At 41.1% G+C, this 16637-nt stretch overlaps 1 protein-coding gene across 1 annotated transcript in view; it reads right to left on the reverse strand.

Moving 5' to 3' along the window:
* Nucleotides 1–276: 276 nt before the first annotated feature.
* The window catches only part of LYN (LYN proto-oncogene, Src family tyrosine kinase), a 148429-nt gene continuing 132068 nt past the window's right edge, over nucleotides 277–16637 (reverse strand). The window contains exons 10-12 of the mRNA XM_019664530.1: nucleotides 15803–15956; nucleotides 12772–12903; nucleotides 277–3875 (exon numbers count right to left, since the gene is read on the reverse strand). Coding sequence (XP_019520075.1) covers nucleotides 3673–3875; nucleotides 12772–12903; nucleotides 15803–15956 — 489 coding nt within the window. The 3' untranslated portion in view covers nucleotides 277–3672. The remainder of the gene's footprint in view (nucleotides 3876–12771; nucleotides 12904–15802; nucleotides 15957–16637) is intronic.

Genomic DNA, 16637 nt, shown 5'->3' on the forward strand with positions numbered 1-16637 from the left:
TTGAAGTATTTAGATTCACAAGAACATAAGAAATTAAATTGGAAGGCTTTTCTCCTACACATCTATCAGATTAGAACTTTCTGGCATGTTATTCAAAAGTGTACTATGCATTAAAAAATACGAGTGGTGAGTTGAATTCTTGAATGATCTTTCTTTTAAAAATAAAATTACCTAGAGGAAATTTCCCCTCACATCTGTGTGGACTCCACTAGAGCATTTTGTAAGTAATTCCTTTGCCCACTTAGAATACCCAACTAAGAGGTCAGGGAGATTCCATTACAAAGGTATTTCATTTGCTTTATTTCACAAAGAAGTAACATGAAAAAAAGCCAGTCTATTCCTTCTGTGGCCTTAAATGCATCTGATTTCTCAGCTGTGAAAAACTGGTAGTACCAACCATACCTTTAAGGCTTGCTATGTAAGAGGTCATTTGTATAACATGCCAAAGCACAAAAGAGAGCACTGAGAAAATGGTGGGTGTGTACCTTTGTGTATTTACAATCACCATTTCCATCAGGAAGAATGGCAAGACTCATCTTCACTTAACCTAAAGGTAGGAGACAGAGCAATGGAGTCTCCACTCAACCAGGCAGAAGCAGAAAACTATGTTATAAGGGGAAAGGTGGGAGGCGTGATCTCATCTGACACATGCTCTTGGCTGAGAACATAAGAAACCGACTGGCTTTGGAATGTGGCAATTAAAATCATAAGGCCTGCAGAGACGAGCTACAGGATGAACATTTGTTTTAATTCAGTTGAACTTGGCGGATGCTGGTGCTTCAGTGCTGAGTACCTCTCAGCAGCTACTGCCCCATGTCGTTTGTTCAAGAAAAGGGAAAGGCAAAGGGAAAGCCATGACCACGGGCAACACTGGAAATCGGTTTATAGTCACATCCCCGTGCCCTCGACCGATCCTGCTGTGTAAGTAAATAAACATAGTCCCGCCTTCTATTGACCCCTTATACACTTTTGGACAGGGGTCAAGGCTTCTGGGGTGTAGTAGCTCCCCCTAAAAGAAGGCCTGGGCAGTATGCTTTCCAGTGGGATTCTGGCAGAATAGATGACTAGAATAGAACTAGGCTAGATATAGATAGAATAGGAGAGAAGAGGATAGAGAATAGAATAGGATAGAATAAAATAGACTAGACTAGACTAGACTAGAAAAGGATATAGAATAGGCATGCTTGGAGGGGCTACAGAGGCACCAAGTGTCCCTTTCAACTGGAAACACCAGTGTCAAGTCTATTACTTTAGGTTCAGTGAGCTTCATGTTCATCAGAAAGGAAAAAAGACACATTTTCTCCTTTTTCCTCCTCTACTTCTCCCTTGGGAAACCAAACCATCTGAGGGAAGAGAAGGCTGGCACTGTTTTGAGAAGATAGCTTTGCAAAAGGGGTCAAAGCAGAGGGGTGGCCTAAGAACACATTATATTCACCGGGGAAGCTTTTGAAGCACAGCGACGTTGGTCCCTTACTGCAGGGCAGTGGAGTCAGGTCTCGGGGAGTCGGCATTCAGTTTTCGAGTTCTCAATAATGACCTGGGATGTGGTGATCTAAGCCATTCTGCACACCACTGGAGACCCCAAGATTATACAAAAACCTCCTCAGCCCCTCATTTTGCCATAAGAAGGCTGGAATCCTACTGCCCAGGGAGGAGGCTGCTTGCTGTCCCCTGGGTACTATGTGGCTGGAGCACGTGCAGAAGGTGAGTGCCGTGGCTGAGCTGATGGGGACATGTGGAGGAAAGCACCACATACTTGGCTGAGAGGGAACGCAGAATGAAAAGTGGCAAAAAGGAATCAGAATCGAGAGAAGAAAAACAAGGTGAAGATCAATTTAGTAATTTTCTGGAGACTTCTTTTTACTCCAGGGATTCTTTACACTTTCTCTTTATGTAACACGTTGGATCATATGTGTGATTCTGAAAGAAAACGTGAACAGGTGGGTGTACATGGAAAACTTACCACAGAATCAGTGATTAGCTGTACAGACATTAAATGATGACAGTATTCTATCTTTGTGAATATGGCATTTGTGAACTGAGAATTTTAGAATATTTTTAAAGGGACTTTTATTTTTTTAAATCACAGGAAAAGAAGATAAAATTTAGGGAAAAGTAGAATATTTTATCCTTTCCCCTAGGCACCCAATGCCTAGCCAACACATACAAAATGAAATTTTAATGGTGCCTGCTAAGGCAATTGTAAACAAATCCTACTTGGCCCCCATAATCGATATTCAGGCATCCAGCTCATGAATTCCTCAGTTCTCCAATCTGAAAATGCCAGTTGATGGAGGCAGAATTTGAACAAATCTTTTAAACCATGTAATTATATGGAATCACCTCTCATTTTCCCAACTGGAACTCATTTTTATGTTGACGATAGTCGGAAATGTTAAACACAGTGAAAAGCTTGAGATGTTATTGGGCTAGGTGTATTAAAATAAAATCAAAAAAATAGAAATATTAGGTATATACATGACAGCATAAGTGAAACATGATGTGACAGCATTTTCTATTCAAAGCTTACTGTAGAAAAGTTTAGTAAACCAAATCTCCGGTGTTCTTCCTACAGAGGCTCATTGGAGCCTCTTCAGTCACTTATTCTCCTTCATGTCCTGTATAAATAGTCTCACACACATCTTACACCATTAAGAAAAGATTGCTGAATCACAAAATAGCTCCCAAATACGATGTTACTTTGAGTACAACTAAAATTAATATTTGATCATTAAAATAACATTCAAGTCATTTGAAGCGATAAAGAAAATTCTTACGTTTTATAAGATTTATGAGGTTCCGCAGAGATTAGAATCTTATCGTTCTTCCAAACTACACTGTCAACAAAAGTCTATATATAGGAAACTGTGGAACTGAAAAGCCGGACAGTTTAAAAATAGTCCTTTTTAAGGTGGAGTGGTTTCTGAGGCTCCTCTTCCTTTCCTGGGAGGTCTGGGCAAGGCCCCACAGTCAGTGGGGTTCACCACTGAACACAGCAGTTTTGCATGACTCACAAGTGTCACTTCTACAGGGACAAGACCAGAAAAGCGCGGCTGCTTTATGTCTGAGGGTTCTGAGCAGTCTCCACGGAAGGAAAATGTTTAACAGACTCAGATTTTAGGGGGAGGGGTGATCACTGAAATCTGAGAAAGACATTTTTAAGCTTCTGACTTCACTTGCAAAATCTAACATGTTGGGTTAGTAATTTTTAAACAAATTAGCCAAAGCATAGAGAAAATACAAAGGAGTGCCATGATAGGCTCCTGGTTATTTTACTTTTATAAATGAGTTTAGTCCTGCTACTACCTGGGATTTATAGAAATGCCCTCTGAACCTTTGAGTCACACGTCCAATTGTAAACAACAGGCCAAAGTGGGTGCCTTTTGGATAGAACAGGTGTTTCCTTCTCAGAGGGCTGCATTCAGATGTTGGTCTAGAAAGCAAGATGGCCAGCTGGGAGCAGGCCAAGCAGCAGAGCCGTGGGCATCAGCCTATGAGAAGAGATCATTTTCCATGTAGAGAGTGTTTCTTCCTGAGTAATTTAGCCTCATTTCGGGAAGCAGGGACAGTAGATGATCTTAGCACATGAAAACTACTGCAACCAGTGATTGTTATTGCTTCTTTTTTAATGAGGCAGCAGTCCCTGCGAATGGCTACGAGTCGTCCGGCGTTCTAAGGCTGCTGCTGATACTGGCCTTCCGTGGCAGTGTAGAAATCATCCAGGACACTCTGCAAGTAATCAAACGTTGGCCTCTCTTCTGCTTTTTCTTTCCAGCACATTTTCATGATGTCATAGAGCTCATCTGGGCAGTTCTCCATGCGGGGCATCCTGTAGCCCTGTGACAGCGCCGTCATCACATCGGCATTAGTTCTCCCTAAAACAGCAACAAAAAAACCCCACACCATTTAGAAACCTGGCTGAAGAGTTTGCATTGCAGTGGTCTTTTTGCTACCCGTATCCTGCACCCATTACTGAAGCAAGCTCTAACGGTTGTTGTGGGCTGAATCCTGCCCCCCACAAATTCACATGTTGACCGTATTTAGAGATAAAGCCTTTAAAGAGCTCATCAAGTTCAAAAAGACGTTTAGGGTGGGCCCAACCCAATATGTGTCCTGATGAGAAGACATCAAGACACAGAGACACCGGAGATGCACACGCAGAGGAAAAGCTGTGGGAGGACACAGTGAGAAGATGGCCATCTACAAGCCAAGGAGAAGCCTCAGAAGAAACCAAATCTGCCAACACCTCCATCTCAGACTTTTGGCCTCCAAAACTGAGAAAATAAACTTCTGTTGTCTGAGCCACTCAGTCTGTGGCATTTTGTTATGGAAAACTGATATGAAGGCTAAGGAAATTTCCATAAGCAACTAAATAATATAAATTTTAGTATGAAGGGGATCAAGACAAAATTTAGTTTGCCAAAGTGTAAACAGGCAAATGTGGTAAGTAGAAAACAAAGCAAGTTGTCTTTCATGACAAAAGGATATTGGACTTGACTGACCTTTTGAATGAACCGTTCAAGCCCAGTCCTAACCTTTAATATCAACTTCTTTTGTAGTATTTTTTTCAGCTTCTACCTATAATACATCTACAAAAAATCATTTGCACATAGATTTATTTGTCTCATACCAATATTTTTTTTTAAATCAGCTTTTCATTTTAAGTTTACTTAAAGAATTCAGGATCCTTAAATCAACTAGATCAACTGATTATATCCCAGTCATTCAATTGTTCCAGTCTTCAGCAGACCAGAGTCAAAGCTCACACTGACTCTGGAATGTGCGTCTTCTCAACACTTCGTGAGGGAATTAGGGTTTTCATTATTCCTACTGAGCTCTGTGAGAGGATTGCTAATGGATGATGGCTTTTAATTTGGTCAAATGTCTCAAGGTAGTTCAGAAGCTGAACTTTGATCTTTGTTGCTGAAATAGCTTTAAGGAAAAAAAAAAGATCATTTAAATAACAAGTTCCTCCATTATTACAATGTGGTAAAGAAATGTGCTCATGTAGAATTTTAGCAGCACCTACACATCTGTATGTTTTGCCTATATTATGTATACCTTTTTCTGCTGAAATATGGACTCCTCTACAGAAGAGCTGCATTTCATGCAGAATATTTTCATGTACAATTGACACTATTTGGCATATGAGGAACTCCATTCATCACACCTGTCTCCTTTCCATAGCCATACATTTTAGTGCTCACTGGAAATATTCTGAAAGGTAGCAGAAGCTTTAGGAAAAATACCTTTTACTAGATTTGGAACAGAACCTTCTTTTGAATTTATTCTCTAAGCCGTGTTTTTCAAATTATAGGTCACCACCCATTTGGGATCAACAAATTCACTTGTTATGCTGCTACCAGTACTTGAAAAGATTATAACAGAATAAAAAAGATCTGTACAAGGGCGGCCGAGTGGCTCAGTTGGTTAAGAGCTCGCTCTAGAGTGCGAGCTCTGAGCAACAGGGTCGCCGGTTTGATTCCTGGCCTGAGCTGAGCTGCTGCTGAGCTGCCAACAGATGGCAGGATAATTCAGCTAAAAAAAAAAAAAATCTGTACATAGTAAGTCAGCATGGGTTTCTGTATATTTCTTACCATAGGTCATGATCAGTGACCTCTGAACTCTGCCCTTACCTAACCTTACTTCTTCTAAGGACACAGTGACTGAAGAGCCCTGCCTGCATTTAAACCCCTGAAAGAAGACATGACTGTTTCTGTCTTGGAAGTGTCCTTGGTTTTGAAATTGACAGATCTGTGCCAACTTTGTAATTGTTAAGATCTCTTGAAAGTTGTTTACATGGTAAATTAATTTTGCTCAAGTCTATTTCTGAAATACTATCTTCAAATATTTGTGTAACTGGAATGCTCTAACTGGAAGATTTAATTTGATTCTCACTGCTTGAGGCCAAGAGGCTGATTTGCACCACTTTCTTTATTTGGAGTTCTGGTCTCTGTAAATTGTGTGGCTTTGGCATTGCCCTTCCTCTTGTAACTAGCTAAGCTCACTTGGATAAATTTCAGAAGAAATCTCTGTGTTTATTTCTATATGGGGGTTATGTGACTGTCTGGTAAGAGGACTAATATTCAGGACCATAGAAACAGCAGCTGGACCTGCAAACTTGGTTAGGCGTATCTTTTTCACTTCCTTCCTGGGGAACCTCCAAATGTATAAAATGTCATAATGTTCCCACAGAAGATAAACCTTTCCAAGATCCCCTGGTTCTACTGCAAACTTTTCTTCCTTGTTCTTTTATGCACTCCTAACACTGAAGAACTCTCTCAATCATGTAGGCGTGCTCCATCCTGCGTGGGGAACCTTTTCTGATAAGAGGAATAAAAAGAATGAAATCTGAAGTGTATCATTTTATGTACAAGGAAACCAATGAACAAAACAAGGCCACTAAATGACAAATCTTATGGAAGGAAGAAAGAAAATGGGAAACAGACCCCAACCGGACCCTAAGATTAAGCCTGATACTTGGTAATTGGTCTGTTGCTAGGTTAAAGACAGCAAACACCCATTGGCTTGTGATCTTAAAAGGCAAGCACTTTCATATTCCATCCTTTATTCTTTCAACATGCATTTATTGAGTACTTACTATGGGTCATTAGCTAGCACTAAGCTCTGAGAGATACAAGGATGATTATGACAGACTTGTCCTCCAGTGGCACACAGTCCGGTGGGGATGACGCCCCCAGGAGAAGGAGGCAGGGGGCAGGAAGTGATATCTGGAGTGGGTAAGAATTAGCAGAGACTAAAATTTGGTGAAGGAGTACAGGAAGGAGAAAAATGAAGTACAGCAGAAATTAGAAAGGAAGAGGGGGTTAGTGACAGGACACGGAAGCCTCGTAGCTCCAGGAACCATGACAGTCTTTGAAGACTACGGGGCCTTCTGTGTGTATGAGGGAGAAGGTACCAGCTACCATGGGACTGCAGTCTCCCACCCAATAATACTTCCAAAAGGGCAAATTCGTTTTTTCTGAGCACTGCTTGTGACCAAGGTGATGAACATTTGCAGCAGGATGAGTTTCCTGGTTCTGATTCACATATAGAACTAAGATGTTACATGTATGTGGTAAAACACAGCTAGAAAAGACATAATGCTTCAGAAAAACATAGTCATTTTCAAGCCTCCTTCCTTTTTATAAGAGCAAAGCAAAACAAAACCCTAACCACAAAGATCCCCTCTAATTTCTTTAGAAAATTCATATAATAAGATTAGTAGAGTTTTGCTTTTAAGATAGTGAAGTAAGGACCTTTGACCCATCTCCTTTATTCCCCTAATTCATCCCCAAACAAAAAGAGAACAAGAAACAGAAACTTAAATTCTATCTCTGATGAAACCATGAGACACCTGTCAGCCAGAGGCAGAAGTGGTCTGAGCCAAGAGGAGGAACGTGAAACCACAGTGCCTGCAAAAAAGGGACAGGCAAAATGTCTCGTCCCACCAATTTCACCTGGGGAGCTTCCCCATAGAGTTACCACGCATGCATAGGAAGGGGTGAGGTCGGTGGTTACAGACAGGACTGTACCTACAGCCTGCCTGGCAGGTGCCCCAGGTTAACGCTGCAGGAACTGAAGGAGAGAAACTCTACATTCAGGAACACCAGGCCCAGTGGAGGTGGGGTAAAGTGTGGGATGGACGACTGGGAGTGAGAAGAAAGGCTGAACGTGAAGAAGCGATACACTTCTGACACATGACACAACATGGGTGAACCCTGAGGCCATTGTGCTGAGTGAAACAAGCCAGACACAAAAGGACAAATTCGGATGGTCTGATTCCACGGGTACCTAAAGTAGTCAAAATCACAGAGACGGAAAGTAAAATTGAGGTTACTGGGGCTGGGGGTTGGGAGAATGGAGAATTATTGTTTAATGGGTATAGAGTTTCAGTTGGGGAAGATGAAAAGTTCTGGAAATGGATGGTGGTGATGGTTGCACAACACTGTGAATGTACTTAATGCCATGGAACCATACACTTAAAAATGGCTAAGGTGGGGATGGGAGTTGGCCGGGTAGCTCAGTTGGTTAGAGCGCGAGCTCTGAGTCACAGCGTTGCCAGTTCGATTCCCGCATGGGATGCTGCACTGCGCCTCCCGCAACTAGACTGAAAACGGCGACTGGACTTGGAGCTGCGCTGCGCCCCCCGCAACTAAGATTGAAGGACAACAACTTGACTTGGAGCTGATGGGTCCTGGAAAACCACAATGTCCCCCTTCCCCAATTCCCCAACACTGTTCTCCTCCCCAATTCCCCAATACAATCTTTAAAAAAAAAAATGACTAAGATGGTAAATTTTATTCTATGTGTATTTTACCACAATAAAAATATACCAAAATGAAAAGACACTGATGCACCCTCTCCAGTGAGCTTCCAGGATGCTGACAGGCAGGCTCGTACACCACAGGCAAGGCCTGAAAGATTCTCTTCTGAAGGAACTAAATGGACCCAGAGGACAGACCTGAAGATATTGACCTGTGAGAGTGCTGACAAGTAAGCCTGGTGGTCCAGAGGCCCAAGGGAAACCTGAGGGTAGTACAGAAGGACAGAATGACAGGGACAGAAGAGTAGACATGAGATTCAGAGAATCACTCCAAGAGGTCTACCATCTTACCAGCAAGTGACTCAGAAAGAGAACAGAAAATGGAAAGGAGGAAATTTTCAAAGCAGCAATCTATGAAAATTTCTCAGAATTTATGACTATAAGTCTCCAAATAGAAAAGACAAAACAAGTACCCAGCCTAACATAAAAATGATGAAAGTACACTGTCATGAAATTTCAGGGATAAAGAGAAATCCTGAGTTCTTCCATCGAGGAAATGAGCTCCTAGACAGAGGGCAGCTTCAGAAGCCATCAGCCTTTGGCAGCCACTTCAGAAGGCGGGCTCAGTGGAAGGATTTCTTTAAAATTCTAGGTGAAAGTGGTTTTTGTTTTAGCATTCATAACATAAGCAAATTTGATAATTGTACTTATCAAACTACTTAATTTTATTTAGGTCATGAGCGTCTCAAGAAAAAGTCCTATTTGGGAATGTGTTCTATTTTCCAAGTCGGAATTAGAAACAGAATACTAACTTTGATGTCTCAGATTTTCATAAGGACAAACTCCAAAGCCATGCACAGCAACAAGGGGATATAAACCACCTTTACTTATTCAGTGCTCACTCATCAAGGAGAACACGGAAATGCTTGAAGAGAACAGTTCGTCATGGCTTTGAGTCTATGGGGGCTAAAAAATTTTAAAACACAACAAAAATTTGTTGAAATGGACCAACAGTAATTGAAGACCAAGGATTTTTGAGATTTGCCTGAAATATAATTAATAGGTACACAGCCTTTTTCTAGAAAGCATGCTACAAAAAGTATTCTCCTGAATTATATTCTGATGGGCACAGAAGTTCATGGTATTAGAAGTGCCTGCTCAAAGTATCTATTCAAATGAGTAGGACTGCAAATGCAAAATGACACTCCTACACTATACTCCCATACAGATAGTATTGGACTACTAGAATCTTAATAAGTAACTTTTATTGACAGACTTGTATAATTTATTCCTGTATTCCCAGAAGGTTTTTCTATGGTGGCTGGAGAATGGGGTGAAAAGCACAGCTTTCACCATATACCACTTTGTATCTCTTGAATTTATAACCACGTGACCATATTCTTCTTTAATAAAATAAAATTAGGGTAAAAAACTTTACTTAAGAAATAATAGGGGCCGGCCGATTGGCTTGTTGGTTAAGAATTGGCTTGGGAGCACAAGCTCTGAGCAGTGGGGCCACTGGTTTGGATCCCACTTGGGCCAGTGACGCTGCACCCTCTACAACTAAAATGGTGAACAACAGCTCGACCTGGAGCTGGGCTGCCGTGATTCGCTGGCGACAGCATAGGCTGCAGTGGGCTGCCGTGAGCTACTGTGCGTGGCCAGCAGCCGGCGTGAGCTGCTGTGTGAGCCGCCGTACGATGGCCGGCGACCGATCTGCCTCAGCCGGGAAGAGCGCAATGATCATAACACCAACATGGGCCAGTGAAGCGACGTCCTCCACAACTAGACTGAAGAACAAAAGGACAGCAACTTGTCTGTTCCCCTTCCCTGATTCCCTAGCGCTGTTCCCCTCCCCCAAATCCCCAATAAAATCTTTAAAAAAAAAAAAAGAAAGAAATAATAGTATGAGTATAATAATATCTAGAACTAAGGGCAGCAAAATCAGCGATGTCTTTGAGGAGCATCAGCAAGCAGGAGGCCAGAGAGGCAACTTTTCATCAGAAGCCTTTTTGCACTTCCTGATTTTTTTCATGTGCATGTATGTCTTAGACAAGTATTAAAATATTTAATAAAAACATAATTGTAAAAAATTAGAAACTTCCAAAACTTATGAAGAAAATATAACCTATTATCTCATTGCCCAAGGATAGTAACATTTTGATATACTACCCTTTTTAGTTTTTTTCCCTCTAAAAATAAGTGTTCACTTTATATGGGGCTTTCTTATTTCTTTTTTTCCCTTACTTTATTTCATTCCTTTTTTATTTTGCAAAGCTAGACATATAGCTTCTAAACCATTAAAAGAAACCTTAACATATCCAGCCGTTTTCTAGGGAAAGAAAGTATTCTTAGCTAATTCAGTCATCAGTGGGTTCTCTCCCATGAGCAGTTTTGTAACAGGGAAGGACGTGGCATGTTTTAGCAATGTTCACCAATTTCTATGTTATCTGTGAATTGAGTCCTCTGAGACTTAAGTAAACAGGGTTGTTTGCTGTGTTCACATTCCTTAATGCTAGAGGTTCTTGTAACATACAACTCTTGTGACTGGAAAACCTCTTCAATCGAGAACTCCGGAAGATATGTCACATCCCTAGTTCTTACAAAGGATGAGCTTTGTAAGAGGGAATAGAGCTTTGTATGGGGAACAGACAAGTCAATGCTTTCTGGTTGGTCCTACTGTAGTGTGTGTGTGTGTGTGTGTGTGTGTGTGTGTGTGTGTGTGTGACTCTCACCATTTTTCTAATGGTTCTTTTATATTTTTTATGATTTTCACCCCAAATATTTTCAGATCCTGGGCATTGAGTACAGTGGGTGAGAGTGAGGTCTTGGGAGGCACCCGGGCACAGGGTTCAGAAGCAGCTCTGTCAGGAGCTAGCGACATAGTTCTGGGCAAAAGTCTCCTTTTCTGAGCCTCAGGGGACTCATCTGTACATCACAGTGGAGCATGTCATACATATCACAGAACATCGTTTCATGAGGTGATATGTTTATTTGATCAGGTTATATATATATAACCTAAATATATAATCTTTCTTCATAGATAGATACAGATTATAGATATAGATATAGATATATAATGTCAGACATCAGGGTTGATCAAGAAATAGTTCCCCTACTTTATAGTAGTGCTATTCATTAACTCAGTGTCTAGGGCAGAGCAGCAGTCAGAATATGAAATGTCGGCATAAAGGGGATTTCATGGGAGAGTCAGCCCACTGTGCAGGCACTACCCAAAGGCTCCCCACTTCCAGCTGGCCCTCTACTCCCAGCTCTGGGGCTCACCCCCAAACGGCAGTGAGGAAGACCACATTGCCACTTTGTCCAAAAGCCTCCCATGGCTTCCAGATCACATAGAGAAAAATGCAAAGGTCTCCTGTGGCCTCTAGGGCCCTCTCATCCACTCCATCCCAACTCCAAGGCTGTCTCCACCTCTATCACCACCCACTTTCTCATCCATATCGTGGAGATGATTTAGAGATTAAATGGCCTAGGAGTGTCTTTCATTCAGCCAATTCTCACTGAGGCCCAAACCACGTGGATTCTTGCCCCTGTCCCATACACGGGCTGTTTCCCCTGTGGGACACTCAGCCCCCAGACAACCCCACGGCTCCCTTGCTCATGTCATGTCAGAGTCCCTCACTGTATAAAACCAGCAGCCCTCCCCCTCTCCTCCTGCTAATCCCTAAACCACTTCACACACTCTCCAGAGTGTACTTTATCCGACAGACTGTCCTCTATTTGATTGTCGTCAATCTCTCCCTACCAGAACATTAGCTCTCAAGGGCAGGAGCTCTGACTGCTGTATCCGGGTACCTTGAGAGTGCCTGGCACCCTCAGATATTTTTTGAATGAGAGAATGATTTAAACATTAAAGATGTAATTTTAAATTTGCTTTATCGATCAATGTTGTAAAAAGGCAATCGTTAATAAGAGTGTGAAGGCTTTGGGAGAAAGGGAGGGCTGGCAGAATCTGGCTCCAAGGGCTGCAGGTGTTAGGGTCTGGAAATACCGAAAGCTGTCCTCACATCCAGTAAGCGATCTTTCACTGATAAACACGGGTGGTTGCTCCTTGAAGGGGCAGACACTCCAAAATACTTTCTATAAACCTGTTTCAGGATGAACCAAAAAGCACTGTAAATCCCCATTTGTATGTCTGTGTCCTCAGGTTCACAGCTTAGCAGCTGCACCTGTGTCTAACCCTCTAATCTACCCTCAGATTTGCAACATGGTGCCAGGCACTTTCTAGGCATGAAGTAAGTGGTGGAATTAATTAGTGAAGAAAGGAATATGCGCTCAATCCAATAAGAAGGCAGAGAAGTGTCTAAGTATATTTTAGAACACTTTCTACTAAAGATAGTTAAAATCAAGCTCTGGCGCAAGGAGCTTACTCTTAGCTTTTGGATATGGTTACTTTTTAGTTGCTGGGTTTTTTTAATGCTTCATGCCTTTGGTATTTTTTCTCACACATACCATTTGAATGGAAATAGGTAAGTGAAGGATACCTGGGTAGGGAATTTTCCCATAGGTGACGATTTCATACAGGAGAATTCCGAAGGACCACACGTCAGACTTAATAGTAAAACACCCAAAGTTGATTGCTTCTGGAGCTGTCCACTTAATGGGGAATTTGGCACCTAAGGAAGAAGACACAGGGATCTTAGTTGGGCCTCTGAGCTGAAACAAAAAGTCATGGTCATGTGACCCTCACACTTTCCTTCTTTTTGAGAAAATGTTATTTTTTTTTTAATAGATAACACACACACATAGCACAAAATAGAGATGGTACAAAATATTACACTTAAAATGCCTGCCTCCCTCTTCTGTTTTCCTTTTGGGCATTTTCCCCTATTAAGAAGCAAAGTTTTTTGTGTCTTCTACCAGATATCTTAACTAGCCCACTTTAAACATAAAAGCATGTGACACAGACTAAAAAGGCATTTATTCTTAGCTTGTATATTTGTCCCTTCACACCAGCCTTTACAGCATATATAGTATACAGAGGGTGCCAAAAAAATGTATACACATTTTAAGAAAGAAAAAACTATTAAAATTGTAATAATATATACCGATAACAAAAGATGAATGAATACAAGTCACATTTGACTTCTGCAATTACAAGAGGTGCACAAGGTGGTTACCATCAGTGTCCAGATACTTCTGATTATGGCGAACTACTGCTTGGGCAACGTTGACCAAGGTGTCCACTTGCATACATTTTTTTGGCACCCCCGGTATATATCTTTAGTGTTCAGATTTTCTCTAATGAACCCATACAATGTTTCTATGGAATATAAATATCTCTTGATGTGTATATTCTTGTGGCTAAATATCTTTAAGCCCATACCAATAGGAACTTCAAAGCTACTCTAAACTTCAGTGTCTCATGCTTTCATTTGATAGGACTAAACATTACTACACATTTAGGAATTGAGTAGGATGATGATCTGCCCAGAATGAGACAGCGATGATACTAGGTTTCTTATGAGGAGCTGGTGAGGCGAAGGGACACCTAGCCACCGGGTCACATGAGAGGCAAACCTGGCCTGAGGGACTCCAGGGTTACATTGAGGAAAGCAGGGACTCAGACCAGACATTACTATATCCTGGAAAGGCTAGGGGTTTCCACCAACCAGTTAAAAATTTTAAAAACGTATTTGCCTTCATTATGTCTTTGCTTTAGAATTTTTTGGAATGTCAGATCAAAATTGAAAATCCAAATAAGAACAATAAGAATAGCAGAAGGCCTGGTGGAGCAGCTATAGTGTGTGTGTGTGTGTGTGTGTGTGTGTGTGTGTGTGGCGGTGGAGGGGGTAAGGGACGGAGGGGCATTCACTGTCACACATTCTGGCATTAAATGCCCTGCCCACCTGCCAGAGAGGCAGCAGTGACAGGGGTGGGGCGGGGCCATGGTTGGGGGCTCCGTCTGCACAATCCAGTTGGGGTTTGAATTCAGGCTCTGCCGATTCCAGCTTGGAGTGGCCCTGGCAAGTCACTTACTGTCTTTGTGCCTGCTTGGCACCTTCATCTGTAAAATGAGGAAATAACAGAACCTCCCCCAGGTTGCTGTCAGGGTTAAGTGGGCTGATCTGCGTGCTCAGCACAGTGTAAATACCAGTGAAAAGTAAATAACATTACTGTTGCCCGGAGATTCTTACTCTTTAATTCTAGACTCTTGAGTTCTCTACTCTAAACCACCTATCTCGTGTCAAAACAGGTATTTTTGCAAGAATCTAGGTTTGTGAAATTCAACAAAACCAGTGGAATAAATTCTAGTTCATGTACTTTAAACATTTTTTAAAAATTATCTTTTATTAGTTTCAGGTGTAAGGCTCATGTACTTTGAGGCTAGGTCTCCTGGGTTTGAATCCGGGCTCTACCACTTACTATGGGACCTCCGAAGCTGCCAAACCTCTCCTTTTCCTCATCTATCAGGCAGGAATAATAATTGTCACATAGGGTTATTGTAAAGATAAATGAGATAATATACAAAAAGTACTTAGAATAGTGCCTGCCATGCTGCAAATGCTCACTACACTTTAGCTATTGTTTTTTGTTTTTTTTTAAACTCCTTTCCCTCAAACTGTTCTCCTGCACCTGCCATTTTGTTGAGGATAGTTAAGGCCAAGAACAAGTAATAACCCATATAAGAGAACATAAGCTTGAGGCAGGAGAACCACCTTAAACATGATGAGCACAAGAGATGCTAACCAAATCAAAATGATTGTTTCAATCTGCTTGTCACCTCTGCAAGTCCTGTGGATATCTTCCAGAAATAACACATGTAGTTAAAAGGAAAATAATCCTTGTTTAACAACTCTTAGGAATGTCAAGAAAGTGCTTGGAAGAGAGAAAGCCCTGCAAAAATATTCACTCAGCTTTTGTGAGTGAGACCTTCAGAGCTCTCAGATCATAAGTAACATGGATGAGTCTCCAACAGTGAAGGCTGGTGCAGCCCCAGACGTGGCCTGGCCACAGAGCAATGTGCCAGGGACTGGGAGATTTACACCTCTCTGTGCATTTTTGATTCACGTTTATAATATACAATGTGGGAAAATAAAGGAGTGTATTTTTTGTAGAATTATATTTACATCTATGTGTGTAATAATTTCCATGTTTTAATTGGTAATTAAAAGGTCAGAATATAGAATATAAAATTATTGTTACAAGAGTTTTCTCTACACAGTAGCTAAGGAACATGTACTTTACTGTTTGGGTGAAAAGCTCTAACATAAAATATAAACAAAGAATCTCGACCTTGCTAAATCTCTTTTTATTTTCCTTGGCTTAATTGAAATACAAATAAAGCATTTGTAAACATTATAAAAGTATCATGTGGAGTTAATGAAGAGAGTAATTTTCTAAAACAATTACAAGAATGGAATCACAAACAGCAACTATGGTATATTTTGAATATTTTACCAAATGAGTTCTTTTTTTAAATGATGACTACTGTAATTGCTTTGTTAAAAACAGACAGAAACAAAATAAAGCTAAACATTGATGAAACACCTAAAGGTCGTTAGGGGAACATACCTTCCCTTGCTGTGTACTCGTTATCTTCAATTATTCGAGCGAGGCCAAAATCTGCAATTTTGCACATGAGTGACTCAGAGACCAGGACATTAGCTGCTCGGAGGTCTCGGTGAATGTAGTTCTTCCTCTCGATGTATGCCATTCCTTCTGCGATCTGATAACAGAAAAAGATTGTCGTTTTCGATTTAGGGTAGGCCATCATAGAGGGCCATCAAGGTAAACCAAAAAACTGGTGAGTTCTTGGAATCCTGCCATGTATATTATCCTGATCATTCAAGTTTTAAAAACAGTGGGTAAACTGCAATCACCATTTTAAATCCTTTCTAAAATAACTGCCCCCAAATTGCCAATGATGGTAATCACATCTCAACATGATTTTTTAATAGCTACATGCCTCAACATTTTCTAATGTGTGGAGAATCTTTTTAAGATCCTACTAAATTCTTGCAGGTAGATATACAGATGTTGTTATCTCAGTTTTTCAAATGAGAAAACAAGAGCTGAAGAAAGTGACATGGTAATAAAAGTAAGTTATTAGGGTATCAAAGATAGGATGTCCTTGGTCAGCAGCATCCTCACTGCCGGGTTAATCAACAACCCCCGGAACTGGTTCTCCAAGTTCTCTCTGCTGGTCCCTCCAGGATGACCCGAGATTCACTGTGACAACGCGCATGACAGCAGGAAAGAATTCAAGATTTAAACAAAACAATAAAATAGGGGAGGTGAAACCACTATTCATTCATTGCTCACTAGAAAATTGGGTTTTTAAGGAAAACAGTACCAAAATATAAAGATAAGTACCTAAAAGAAAGGGAGGAAGAGAGGGAGGTGGGAG

This window comes from Hipposideros armiger, unplaced genomic scaffold (assembly GCF_001890085.2).
Source record: "Hipposideros armiger isolate ML-2016 unplaced genomic scaffold, ASM189008v1 scaffold_425, whole genome shotgun sequence".
In the NCBI taxonomy this organism is placed as follows: Eukaryota; Metazoa; Chordata; class Mammalia; order Chiroptera; family Hipposideridae; genus Hipposideros; species Hipposideros armiger.